The sequence below is a fragment of the Pteropus vampyrus genome, unplaced genomic scaffold (assembly GCF_000151845.1).
Source record: "Pteropus vampyrus isolate Shadow unplaced genomic scaffold, Pvam_2.0 Scaffold31, whole genome shotgun sequence".
NCBI classification, from domain to species: Eukaryota; Metazoa; Chordata; class Mammalia; order Chiroptera; family Pteropodidae; genus Pteropus; species Pteropus vampyrus.
Window position 1 is genome coordinate 9,913,313 of NW_011888812.1, and position 14,758 is coordinate 9,928,070.

At 36.3% G+C, this 14,758-nt stretch overlaps 1 protein-coding gene across 9 annotated transcripts in view; it reads right to left on the reverse strand.

The window, feature by feature from the left end:
- Nucleotides 1-14,758, reverse strand: part of AMBRA1 (autophagy and beclin 1 regulator 1) — a 147,658-nt gene that overhangs the window by 33,468 nt on the left and 99,432 nt on the right. For all 9 annotated transcript variants that reach the window (XM_023528727.1, XM_023528723.1, XM_011356918.2 and 6 more), the window contains one exon: nt 4,361-4,471. In XM_023528727.1, the coding sequence (XP_023384495.1) occupies nt 4,361-4,471 (111 nt within the window). The remainder of the gene's footprint in view (nt 1-4,360; nt 4,472-14,758) is intronic.

Genomic DNA, 14,758 nt, shown 5'->3' on the forward strand with positions numbered 1-14,758 from the left:
ATGCAATTCGGATACGTCAGATAATCAGCAAAACAGTGGCTGATGAACATATATATGACTAAAACTCAGGACCAATGGATCCCAGGCACAGGCTGTGCCCAAGCCAAAGGCTACTTTCAACTGGGAAGTAGGTGATATTAAAAAATGAATCCTACAGCAAAACAGAGTAGAGTACCAGCGTACTCAGCTGACAGCTCAATCTATCAAGAGTGAAGACCAAAACTGTAACTAGATTTTACTGAGAACAACAAGGGAATACAATTAGTTAAGAGCTAATGACAGGAACCTCAGGTAAAAGTGACTATCATTCCTGAGGGTAACTGGCTGTCATCAGACATATGTGCCCTAAAGTCCTAGAATGCAGGTTTTTCCCCAAGGCCAAAACTCTAAGGAAAACAGGGCAGTTATAAAAAGCAGAATTCTAATACCACACATGATTTAAATGAGGGGAAAAGGTCAGCCAAACTAAACAAGTCAATCTGGTTGCACATGATGCTCTTTGATCAGCTCAGGTTTTACAAGAGCCATGATCAAAAGATGTAAGAAGGAACACAGAGGGAGAATGATAGGAAGTGGTAGAACAAGTTGAGGCTTGTATAAAAAATGTTAAGGGCATCCAGAAAGGCCTTGTGAGTTATGCTAGCAACATATCCAATGCCTTTATTCTTCTATTTTGTTCTCCTCTCAAGGAAAATGATCTCCAACTAGGTAGAAACGACATGAAGAAGGACCAGAAGCCCATTACAGATGAGGCTACAAATTAAGCGAGCAACCGTCTTGTTTACAGGAACATCACTCTCTACTGACCATTTACTATAGTGAATGCCAGGTGCTGTTCAAAGTGCTTCATGTGTATTAACTAATTTATTTCTCATAATAATCCTATGAGGTCGTGCTATTACAATCCTCATTTTATAGACAAGGAAACTAAGGTGTGGAGAGATTAACTAACCAAGGTCGCGCTGCTAGAAGGTAGCTAAGCAGAGATCTGAACCTGTACAGAGTAACTCAAGAGTGCATGTGCTTAACTGACCATCACAGGACAACCGACAGGGAAAGTTATCAAAGAACTACCTCTCCCTATGCCTGGAAAAAACCATCAGGCCCAGACCTTTGTATAAAAAGTATAAATAATTCCAATACTATTTAAACTGTTTCAGACAAAGAAAATGAAGAAAAACTCCAAATGATAACACAGGCATAACACTGATACCAAAACCCATAGATTTTAAAACAAGAAAAGGACAGATCTCATGAATATCTATGAAAAAAACTCTATTAACAAGCTACATGAAAGGAATTTAACATTAAAGAATATATCATGAACCAGGTGGGGTGTATTCAAGGAATGTAAGGATGGGTTCACTAGTACTGAATCTGTAACATAACAACAATATCATTAAATCAAAGGAAAGAAAACACATGATCATCTTCATAGATGCAGAAAAGGCATGACTAAATTCAATATCCATTCTTGATAAAAACTCTCAGTAAAACAGGAATAGATTACTTCCTTAAAATGATAAACATAGTTCAACCCAAAAGCCAGCAATATGCTTACTAGAAAAAAGCTAGACGTTTCCCACTGAAGTCAGAAACAATACAAGGGTGCTTGCTATTATTGTTCTGATGGTAGCAGCCAGTGCATTTAGACAAGAGAAGAAATCACAGGTGTAAAACTTGGAGTGGAGGAGGTAAATTACCACTATTTATAAGTAACACACCTAAAAAACCCGTGAGATTTAACTGAGTAACAACACTAATTAGTAAACAAATTCGGTAAGATAGGATTTTAAAAATAAGCTCATGACAATAAACTTAAAGAAATGAATAGGATCTCTATGAAAAAACTTTAAAACATTCCTAAGAACACAAGACAGACTTGAAGAAATTGAAAACCATACCATGTTCTCGCATTGGAAGATATCATAAAGATATTTAATCTCCTTATGTTAATTTATAAAGTTAATGTGATTGCAATAATTATACTAATAGTATTTTTTCAGGAGGCTGAAGGGAAGAAGCAAAGTAGTTTTAAAGTCCATGTACAAAAACAAAAATGCTTGAGTAGGCAGGAAATTTTGGATTAAAAAAATAACAAGGAGACTAGGCTTACCAGATCCTAAAACATAAAGCCTCAAAACTTAAACCTATGTGGTTATCTCCCATGAATAATCAGACAGATCATTGGGACAAAATAGTCTAGAAACACATCTAAATATACATAGAACTTATTAACAGGATGAAACTAATATCTCAAATCAATGTGGGAAAATAGATTATTCTATAAATTAGTTGGGACAAATGAGTAGCTATATTGAGGAAAAATTAGATCATACTCTGCTTCTTTGGGACCAGGTTAAATTTCTTAGTGAATTAAAGATTCAAAGGTAAAAAACTAAAACATGAAAGTACTAACTGATCTTTCTAATGATGACTCAAAATCTAGAAACCATAAAAGGAAAGCTGGATAATCCTGACTGCTTAAAATAAATTCTATAAAGAAGTAACCTTCAGCAAAGTCAAAAGACAAATGACAACTAGGAAATTCCTATCATAAGTTAATTTTCTGATTTATAAAGTGTTCAAGCAGAACCGATAAGGAAAAGACCAGCAACACAATAGAAAAACAGGTAAAGAAAGCACGTAGACAGGTCAAGACAAGGCAGCATGCATGGCTTAGTGTATGAAGAAGCACACAACCTGGTTTTTCATATGAGAAATACAAATTTAAAATACCTACATATTATTTTACCTATCAAATTTTCAGATATCCAAAAATATAATAACACCTTCAACAAGCAAGAGTTTAGGGAAACAGGCACTCTCATAAACTGCAGGTGGGAGTATAAATTGGCATTACCCCTGCAGTGTGATATAGCAGTATCTACCCAAATCACAAATGTACATACTATTCCCCCCTACAATTCCATTTCTAGGTATTTATCCTATAGATATACTTGCACATGTGCAAAGTGATAAACTGCATTATGGTTTATATAGCAACACACTGAAAACAACTTAGAAGTACCTCATCGGAAGACTGGTTAAAAATGACAGTACCTTTGGACAATGGAATACTGGGTAGTTAGTTATTTAAAAAGAATGAGCAAACTCTTTATACACTAATATGGAAAGATCACCAAGATATACTATAAAGAAAGCAAAGTACAGAAAGTATGCATAACACACTACCATTTGGGTTAAACAGAAGATGGAAAAACATACATTTGCATTTGCTTGTATATACATATATTTTTTAAACAGTATAGAAGAAACTGCTAATTGAGGTTGCCTATGGGGAGGAGTGCTGGGTAGCTAGGAGCAGGGCTGGGAAACTTTTCAGTATATATCCTTTTCTATTTTTAAAACTTGAATGGTGAATGTATTTCAAATTATAGTAGTTCAGATTATAATTATACAAAGTAAATAAAATAAAGCAACAATATAACTAGAAATAAATTTTGGTGAAACATGATCTGGGCCAGAAATATGGAGATGAACAAGCAAACTTGGTATTCACTCAGTGAAACGGTGGATTGCAGTTGATTCTCAGCAGAATGAAAGAACAGATTATTGAACATGTGGCTTATAAGTACTTTTTAGAAAGAAAGAAATGATTGCTACTTGAAATTTCACTAAAAACGAGACATAAAAAATTAACCTCATTTTCACTGTCTGATAAGGATACCAACAGTGGCATATTGGGAAATGCCACCAACAGAGAATATCTTGATTATTTTAAGGCACCTGACAAACTCAATACTCTGTAGACAAGACAGAAAAATGTGGGCTATGGATGTGAACACTCAAGCGCAGGGTGCTAATTCATGAATCAAAATCAACACAGAGGAAGTCTACAGTGACATATATCACAAGGCATGGTGCAATGTCCTAACTGATTCACCACTTTTGCAACCAGTCCAAAGGAAGACAGAGAAAACATGATCATCAAGTTACTAGACAATGTAAGATTGTGAGAAAAAACTGACTCAAAGTTCAGAAAGACGTTGAGAGGCAGGAACTAGGCACTGCAATTGACGCTAGTAAGATAAAATTTAATAGAAACAAACACAAACATGCTTTGGTTTTTAAAAGATTTAAAGTGCACAAGTAAGTGCAAGACAGTAGAGTCCTGGTTTATTAACAATTATCAAGGACTTTTAAGTGACTGCAAACTCATGATGTGGGCACTCTTGCTCTGTGCATGTTTGCTAATTTAAGTGTGGCAGACACGGAACATGGCAATCAGCTTTTCGATGAGACGATGAAAAGTCCAATGCTACATGGATTTCTGAGTTCTGGCTCACCTGTAAGAGAATCTCCTTCCACCAGCACCCCAAGTTCTACCTTGGCTTACCATTACTGATTTCTGGGAGGTCAAATTTAGTGAAGTCCCACCACTGGAGCCGGTAGGTAGTATTGGCAATGTTACTGGCCACAGCAGACTGTCCGTCACCAATCACCGCCCCTGGTTGGGGAGAAGACAAAGAGAGTACATTATAGTATTTATCCACATGTTTCCACTGCAAACATAAATCAATATTGGGATTAGTTGGGGGAGGGAAGGGAAGAACCACAACTAGGGCTGAAGACAGCTGACGAGTGCCATCTGTCAAGTTCCTATCTCGAAGAGAAACCAGACATGTTTCTCAAGAACAGTTCTACGTGGAACTATATAATCCCATTCATCACCCCCTCTCATTATTACTTAACATTTACTTAGTGCCAACAATGTGGCAGGTACTGTACATATCCTGTTTGGTAGGCTCACAATCTAAAGACACAAATGAATTTTCACAAAAATGTGGGAAAGAGAAAGTGAAAAATGGGAGGATACCATTAACAGAGAAAAGCCACACAGAAAAGCATTTCAGTCCCTGGATGTCTCTGTAGCGAGTGGCGCTCTTTGGGAGAAAGCATCTCCTCCTTTGTATATGACCTTCTTCTTAATAAAACATCTCAAAAGGAGGCTTCCTCCAGGGAAGAGGCAGCCGCTATACTGCTGACTGGATAGAGACAGTAAAAAATAAACGAGGTAACACTTGTTCATTTCTTCTGGACCCCTGGTATGTAACACAGCATAAATTTATGAGCCTAGCTTTTCAGCATCAAAATATTTTTATTAAGACAATATTTTCTAGCTCTCCCCCCACACTACCTCATGAGAACTTCCTTGAATCCAGATTCACTTGTAACATCTCACGGTTTAACTTTCCCTGAGATATACACTTCTGTATGACATTTTTTCCTTGGTAACCAATTAAATAAAAAATGGATTTTTAACAGGGTGACACTTTAATTTGCAGTTGTATTTCATTTACATGAACATGTCATTTCCTCCTCCTCCTTCTGAGGTGCATTTCATACACAACCACCCTTCTGATCAGACAGAGCCAAACCCTCTTGGGGAAATAGAACATCCTTGCACGCTAGGCAACCTAAATGGTGTTCTCTGCTGCAAATCAACTCCTACTTTGGGAAACTGAACTTGTTACAGCTTACTAGTCTCGGAACAATGGACAATTTTATACCTAAATTATTCAGTATCACCAATTTGCTTCTCCGCACGTCACTGCAAAAGGGTCTTGTCATCTGTATTTTTTTTTTTTCTCTTTAGAAAGCTACATGTATTGCTCTGCTACTCTTGGTGTTACCCTGTTTTTTCCTGAAATGGTCAAGAGATTGTTCAGAGAGAAAATGTCCTCCACACAAGCCATGAAATATGAGAAAAGTACTCTTCTTACCCTTCTCCTGCTGCTGCAGGCCACTGCATGAGAAGACTCTTTTCAACATTAGTTTACTAATAATGTCCTTGTCCTAGTTTCAATTTGCAAAGAAAGGTACAAATATTATAAAAGCTTATTTCCAAGATGATGATCCTTCTAGGTTATGTGTTCTCAACATGGGCACTATTGCCCCCATGCGGGTGAAAACTAGCTCATGGGGGGAAAAAATCTTCGTACAATCACTAGTTCCCCTTCAAAGTACAGATACACAGCATATCTGTGATATTAAAATTTCATGGGAAGAGAGATGATCGGGGAAAAAAATGTCTAAAAAGGCTCTTCAGGAGGGTAATAATGAAATAAAGTTTGAGAAATAGCATTCTAGAGAAAACAATACCCTCCAAACAACATGTTCTTCAAAATCTTGCAGATTCAAAGACATAGATACAAATAGTCATGATCTCCCTGAAGGCTTGAGAAAGACAGCATTTGAGGGTGCTGTCAATGAGCCCACTGACCTTAAACCCCTACCGAGGGCCCTGGGACATATCACTCAAATAAGGTAAGTATATGCCCTTGCTTTTAACCTTTACAGAAAGTTCTATAATTATTACATCTAACTGAGAACTTCTGCTGAACTTCTGGGTCAAAAGGAGGGTAAGCATCCTATAGGACTTCTTAGTAGGAAAGTCCATGATTTTTCTAGGCCTCCTTGATAATGAAAATCATTTTTTAACTCTAAGGTCTACCATCTCCCAAGAAAGAATTATTTTTTCACTCTGACCCAGGCTCAATTCTACTGAGTTTATGAATTGTTCCCCTGGCTTGCTTATCTGCTAAATGGCTGACATCTTTCTTTGATCACTAGTTTCTCTCAAATTACTTTATTTCCTTATCATTTCCCCTAACTTTTAATAGAAAAGCATATAATCCAAAATGGAAGAACGATAAGCTGATTTCCTCAGTATATGATGAATGGAATTCTAGTTGCTAAAAGAAGGTAGAAAATAAAGAAACAAACCCCATATTCTAGGAGCTTAAAATCTGGGGGAGAGGATAAGAGCTATGAACAGGAAAACAGTTAAGGAAAATAGCAGATGCTTTAAGAATGCTGTGGATCTGCAACTGGGAACACAAATAATTAAGAGTCCAACCCACAGCTCCAGAAGCATCTTGTACATGCCTCATGAAACATCTTCTGGAGAACAGCTGTGCAATAAAACAAACATGTATGGTTGCACTGTGTGGAAGAGACTGGGGAGGTGTTCTCTGCCAACAGTGCCAGAGTGTGGGGAGAAAAGGAGTTTGGCACCAGGGAAAGTTGGTTTTTGGTGCCGTGTAAATATAGATTAGGGAGCTAAAGATGCCAGCAACAGATTAAAGTATTGTCACCAGCTTCTCTTCTCCAAGAACTGCAGGCCAACATCAAAAAGAAAAAGAATCACCCTATTAAAAAATGCCAACCATTTAATAGGCTTCTGGCCACTAGGCTGAAGGTGTAAGAAATGTGCCAGAATGAGTTAAGGGACTAAGCTACAAAGTATTTACATAGGAAGCACTCAGCCTCGGAAACCAAGTCCTGAGAGACTGCTGAAGGATTTCTGAGGCCTCAAGATTTTCTTGGTAATAAAAAAAAAAAAAAATGGAACAAGCTAGACTCAGGGTTTCTCAACCTCCACTATTGATATTTTGGGCCACATAATCCTTTGTTTAGAGGATAAGGTGGGTCTTGTGAATTGCAGGATGTTTAGCAGCATCCCTAGCCTCTACCCACTGGATGCCAGTAGCACAACACTCCCTCTCACCTAGTTGTGTCAACCAAAAAATGTCTCCAGATATTGCCAAATGTTCCCTGGGGATCAAAATCATCCCTGAAGTTTAGGAAACTCCAAGCTACACAAATATAGCCTACATTTTAATTACAAGACAGATGCTCTTAATAAGTGCACTACTGGAATGCCCCCTGCCAACAACACCAAAACTATCAGTGATACTGAGTTTAGAAAGAAGCTAGTCAAAGGCACAGCATTCTACTAATATTCCTTTAGCAAAGTTTTCCATTTCTGTCATGGATTAGAGTCTGGCTTGAACTGGGATCTTATGACTTGTTGATTATTTTTTGCATGGTTTCAAAGAATACAGGCTTCAGAACCAGACAGATGTAATTTTGACATTTCTTGCTAGTACCTACAGTAGTGTGACTTTATGTAAATTAATCTCTGATAAAGGTTTTCTTTATCTGTAAAATAGAGTGGGCCTTGTGCATTATAGGATGTTTAGAAACATCCCTGGCCTCTCTTAATAGATAAAGAAATCTGTATAGGTATAATAATAATACCTACAACCTCTCTGCTGGTGCAAACTTTTACTGAAACAATAAATCTAATGTAATGGCAAATAATAAATGTCTAATAAATACCTACTAGTAAAATTATTTTGATAATTTACTCTTATTTCTGCATGCTTTTTCTCTTCAAGTATAGCTCGGTAATCAACAACAGCTCATAGAGGTCATTTTGTAAGAGACTGGCCCAAATAATGTGCCAGCACCAAGAGAGAGAAGTAATTAAGAATTAAGGTCAAATGTCTAAGCCCTAGACTCTTTAGTAACTTTCTCCTTGAAAAACAGACCACATTCTGGGCCATAAAACACACTGTAACAAATTTAAAAGACTATAAATCATATAAAGTATGCTGTCAGACTACAAGGGAATTAAACTTTAGAAATCAGTTAACAAAAAGATAACTGGAAAATATCAAAATACTTGGAGATTAAGCAAAACTCTTTAAATAACACAGGCTCAAAGAGGACATCCCAAGAGAAATTTAAAACTATTTGAACTAAATGAAAACGAAAATACAACTTATTAACATTTGTGGGATACAGCAAAAGCACTGCTAAGAGGGAAACTGACCTTATTGAATGCATACGTTGGAAAGAAGAAAATACCTAAAATCATTTAAGCTTCCCTCTTAGGAAACAAAAAGAAAAGCAAATTAAATCCGAAGTAAGTAGAATAAAATAAATAAATAAAAATTAGAGCAGAAATCGATGAAACTGAAAACAAAAAATCAATAGAGGAAAAAAAAAAAATCAATGAAACCAAAAGCTGGTTCTTTGAAAAGATCGATGAAATCAAACTTCTAGCCAGGTCAACTTAAAAAAAAAAAAAAAGGAAAGAACATACAAATTATTATCAGAAATAAAAGAGGGGACACTACTACTGATTCTATGGACACTATGTGGATAATAAAGGATTATTATAAACAACTCAACATCTGCAAATTTGATAACCCAGATGAAATGGGCCAAATCCCTGAAAGACACAGTCCACCAAAATTTACACAAGAAATAGATAATCTGAATAGGCCTATATCTATTAAACTGAATCAATCATTAATAACCCCCCAAAAGAGAAAGCACCTAGGCCCTGGTAAGTTCTACCAAACATCTAAGAAAGAAATTCTACTAAATGTCTATAATCTCTTCCAGAAAACAGAAGTGGGACTATTTCCTAACTCATTCTATGAGGTCCACATTACTACAATACCAAAACCAGGCAGAGACACTGAAGAAAGAAAATACAGACTAATATCCATTATGAACATGGAAGCAAAAATCCTCAACAAAATATTAGCAAATCAAATCTAAGAATGTATCAAAAAATTATCTACTATGATCAAATGGGATTTATCCCAGGTATGCAAGGCTTATCTGACATCTGAAAATCAATTAATATAATCTAATACATCACAAGATAAAGAAGAAAAATCCTGTGATCATATGAACAGACGGAGGGAAAGCATTTGACAAAATCCAAGACCTATTTATGGGGCGATGGGGAGGAGGAACTACCAGCAAACTAGGAAGAGAGAACTTCTTTACTCAATTAGATTAAAAAAACAAACAAACAAACAAACAAAAAAAACCAACCCTACAGCTGATACTTAATGGTGAGAAACTATATGCTTTTCCTTCAATGCTGGGAACAAGCAAGGATGTCTCCTCTTACCAATCCTCTTCAACACTGTACTACAGTCCTAGCTAATGCTATAAGACAGAGGTCCCCAACCCCAGGCTGCAGACTAGTACTAGTCTGTAGCCTGTTAGGTACCAGGCTGAACAGCAGGAGGTGAGCGAGTGAAGCTTTATCTGCATTTGCAGCTGCTCCCCAGCACTAGCTAGCATCACTGCCTCAGCACCACCTCAGATCATCAGGCATTAGATTCTCATAGGAATACCAGTCCCTGGTGCCAAAAAGGTTGGGGATCGCTGCTATAAGACAAGAAAATATAGAGAAGTAATTAAGAATTAAGAATTAATTTTGCCTAATATAGATTAGACAAAAAGAAATAAACTGTCTTTATTCACAGATGACATGATTGTCTATGTAGAAAATTCAAAGGAAAAAAATAACTCTGGAACTATTAAGTGATTATAACAAGGCTGGAGTATACAAGGTTAATATATAAAAAGTGAACAGCTTTCCTATATACCAACAATGAACAAATGAATAATTAGAATGGGAATTAGAAAATGAAATTAAAAACATAATATCATTTACATTAGCCCTAAAAAAGAAATATGTAGGTATAAATCTACATGATGAAAACTAAAACACTGATAAAAGAAATCACAAAGGATATAAATAAATATTAGAGAGATATTCTATGTTCACGGATAGAAGGACTCAATACTGTTAAGATGTCAATTCACAGAGTCAACACGATCCCAATCAAAATCCCAGAACATTACTTTGTGAACACTGACAAACTGATCTTAAAGTTTATCTGAAAAGGCAAAGATCCAGAGCCAATGCAAAGACCAGAAGTCAAGAAAGACACTATCTGACTTCAAGACTTACTATAAAGTTATAGAAAGAAAGATACTGAGGCCTTAGCAAAAGAATAGACAGACCAATGGAACATAATAAAAAGCCCAGAAATTAACATACAAGTATAGTCAACTGGTCTTTGACAAAGACATAAAGACAATTCAATAGATAAATTACAGTCTTTTCAAAAATGGTGCTAGAATGATTGAACATCCACATGTCAAAAAATTAATCTAGACATAAACCTTACACTTTAGCAAAAATTAACTCAAATTGGATCATAAACCTAGACATAACACATAAACTATTATTCCAAGGATATAATGTAGGAGAAAATCTAAGTGACTTTGGGTTGGATAAAGACTTTTAAGATATAATGCCAAAAGCACAATCCATTAAGGAAAAAGCTGACAAACTTAACCGTATTAAAATTAAAAATTTCTGCTCTGTAAAAGCTCAATCTTTCTGTAAACCTGTGACTGCTCTTAAAAAAGACACTTTTAAAAGAGAATGAATGACAGCAATAGTCTGGGAGAAAATCTTTGCCAAACATTTATATGATAAAGAACTGGCATCCAAAATATACAAAGAACTCTCAAAATTCAACAATAACAAAACAACCTATTTAAAAATGGGCAAAGGATCTGAACAGATACCTCACCAAAGAAGATACATAGATGGCAAATAAGCATATGAAAAGATGCTCGACATCATTCCTCATTAGGTAACTGCAAATTAACAGCAATGAGAAACTACTTCACACTTACCAGAATAACTAAAATCCAAACTACTGATAATACCAAATGCTGAAGAGGATGTAGACAACAGGAACTCTTACTCATTGCTGGTGGGAATACAAAATGGTACAGCCACTTTGGAAGAGTTTGGCAGTTTCTTGGAAAACTAAACATACTCTTACCATATGATTCAGCAATCATGCCCCTTGGTATTTACTCAAATGAGTTGAAAGCACATGCTCATACACAGATATTTATAGCAGCTTTATTCATAACTTCCATAACTTAGAAGCAACAAAAGATTTTAATAGGAGAATGGATAAACTCTGGCACATCCATTCAATGGAATATTATTCACCTTTAAAAAGAAATGAGCCATCAAACCATGAAAAGACATGGAGGATATTTAAATGTATAGTACTAAGTGAAAGAAGCAAAAAGCTACATACTATATAATTTTAACTATGTAACTTTGGAAAAGTCAAAACTATGGACACAGAAAAAAGATCAGTGGTTGCCAAGGGTTTGTAGGGGACGGAGATATATAAGTGGAACACAAAGAGATTTTTCGGGCAGTGAAACTATTTTGTATGATACTATAATGGTAGACAAATAGCATCAGGCATTTGCCAAAACCCACAGAATTACAACACTAAGAGCAAAACCTAATGTAATCTATGGACTTTGGATGATAATGATGTGTCAATGTTGGTTCATGATAGTGGGAGAGGCTATGGGTGTGTGTGCGGAAGGAGGTATACAGGCACTCTTTGTACTTTCCACTCAATTTTTCTGTAAAGTTAAGAATGCTCTAAAAAAAAGTCTATTAATTGAGAGAGAGAGAGAGAGAGAGAGAGAGAGAAAGGAGAGAGGGAGAGAGGGAGGGAGGGAGGGAGGGAGAGGGGAGAGAGGAGAGGGCGAGGGAGAGGGCGTGCGCACATGTGTGCTCTCAAGAATCTCATTCATATTTTATGTTCCAGGAGACCGTGGAAACAGCAGTTGTCCATAAGAATACTGTTAGTCATGGCAGTTCACTTTTTATCACACAACCACAGAGTTCTTCCCCTGGAGCCTCAGAGCAAAAGAGTAAATAAGGATTATTATGACGAGAAACACAACAAGGGAGAAAAGACACTTAAACCCAGTCATCCTGGCCAACTACCAGAGAACAACAAAGGCAAAAACCAGTCTGTCAAGCCTCATTCTCGGAGTCAGGTCTTCAACTTGTAGACCAGAAACCTTGGGAATGTGTCTAGGGATAAAATCTTAATAACCATGCCTGTCACATGGTAGGTGAACTCCACCAAGCCTGAGCGCCTGCATGCATCTCTCTGCTTCTCTCAGACTCCTCTCTTCTGTTGCTTGGAAAGGAGAATTAGGAACCTTTTTTTTCCAAAAAGGCTTTTCTAGCCTCTCTCCAAGATGTTCTAGGAGCAAGGAAATGAAGAGTATGATTCAACAGTATGGTGAAAATATGGAACAATGGGAATCATTAGCAAATCTATCAGAAAAGCTAATTTGAGAGGGTAAAAAAGGGCAAGTTACAAAGAAGGAAACGATTAAATTATATTTTAGTCCTATAAGATTGTTCAATATGAGGCTGTCTCATTCAAAATGGGCATCTCTGACTGTGCTGCTGCTAGGAAGACAGAACAAGAACGGGGCTGGGGGCACAAACACTCATCAGCCTGAAAACACAGTTACTGTCTTTCTGCTAGGGTGTGATATGAAGCCAAGAACCAGCATGCTAATTGGTCAGTAGAACTGAGACTAGAAACCCCACGCAGGTATAACTGAACTACTTGTCAACTATTCAAAATTCACAGAAAGCCAGTCTCAAAGGACCACACACTGTATGATTCCATTTACATGAAATATCTAGAACAGACAAAGCTATAGAGACGAAAAGTAGATCAGCAGTTGCCTAGGGCTGGAGGGTGCAGGGAAGTGGAGGAGGAAGTGAATGCTAATAGGTATGGGGTTTTCTACAAGGTGATAAAAATGTTCTAAAATACGTAAATAGCGGCAATGGTTGCACAACTCTGTGAATATACTAAAAACCAATGAATGGTATATTTTAAACAGGTGAACTATATGGTATGTGAAGTATATCTCAATAAGGCTATCATTAAAAAATACTACTCAGTATAAATTTGGGTCATTTTGTGAAGTAAAAAATGGCAACCCCATTTTTGGTATGCTTTTGCGTATCTTAAAGAATTTCCAGTATTGGTGAGCATCTTTTTATTTGTTTATTAGCTCTTTGTATTTCTTTTGATGTACACTGCCTATCCACATCTTACATGTATTTTTATGTTTGGTTATTTCAAGTTTCTTCTTATAGATTGTTTGAGCTCTTTATAATAAATTGATTTGTCTATGAAAAATAACTCTTCTTACAGCAATAATACAACACAGGATTATTTGGACATAAAAAGCATTCTTCCTCTCTATGTATATATTGAATGACATCCTAGAAAGAGTTTACTTCTTTCCAGAAAGCTTCATTCAAATGCAGTCTTTATATTTGTTCTAAGAAGGGGATATAACTAAGCACTTTGTCAAACTCACTTTGTCACCTTATCACCACTTAAAAGTTTCAACTAAGAGCACAGTCAATTATTCTATAGCCTGGGGACCTGGAAAGAATTCCTGATGGCAGTAAACAAGAATTCCTCCAAGGGTAGAAGTTTCTCTTAGTTCTCATTTATGGTTTTGACATTGAGAAAAATGACCAAATTATAGTTTGTTTAAAAATATCAGCTTTATCTATATATAATTCACATACCGCACAATTCACCTACTTTAAGTATATAATTCATGGGTTTTCACTATATCCACACAGTTGTACAACCACGATCAAAATTAATTTCATAAGAACCATCACTACTATCCAATTTCAGAATATTTTCATCTCCCCGCAATGCCTTACCCATTAGCAATCACTCCCCCGCCACTCTACCCGACTCCCTCCTTAGCCCTAGGCAACCACTAATCTACTTTCTGTCTCCAGCTTTGCCTCTCCTAGACAGTTCATATAAATGCAATCATAAAACAAGTGGCTGTGTTTGGCTTCTTTCATTTAGCATAATGTTTTCCAAGTTCATCTATATCATAGCATGTATCAGTACTTCATTTCTCTTTATGGCTGAATAATGTTCCATTGTATGTTTATAAGTGAACCACAGGTTCGTATGAGAATAAGATAATATTTTTTATTTATAGAAAATAGACTGCACAGAACCCAGCAATCATAAGTGTCTGAGGAAAACAGAATTACTTCCTTTCGGAGGACAAAATGGGTTTTCAAAGATCAATTCTGAGTATATTACCTATAGCTGAAACCAAGTCTTCACTTTTTCTGAGGCTAAAATAAAAAATAAGAATATTAGGGGACATCATTTTCTGTAAAAACACAAAAATAAAATCCCAAACAGGTATAATGTGGGTGTTTATA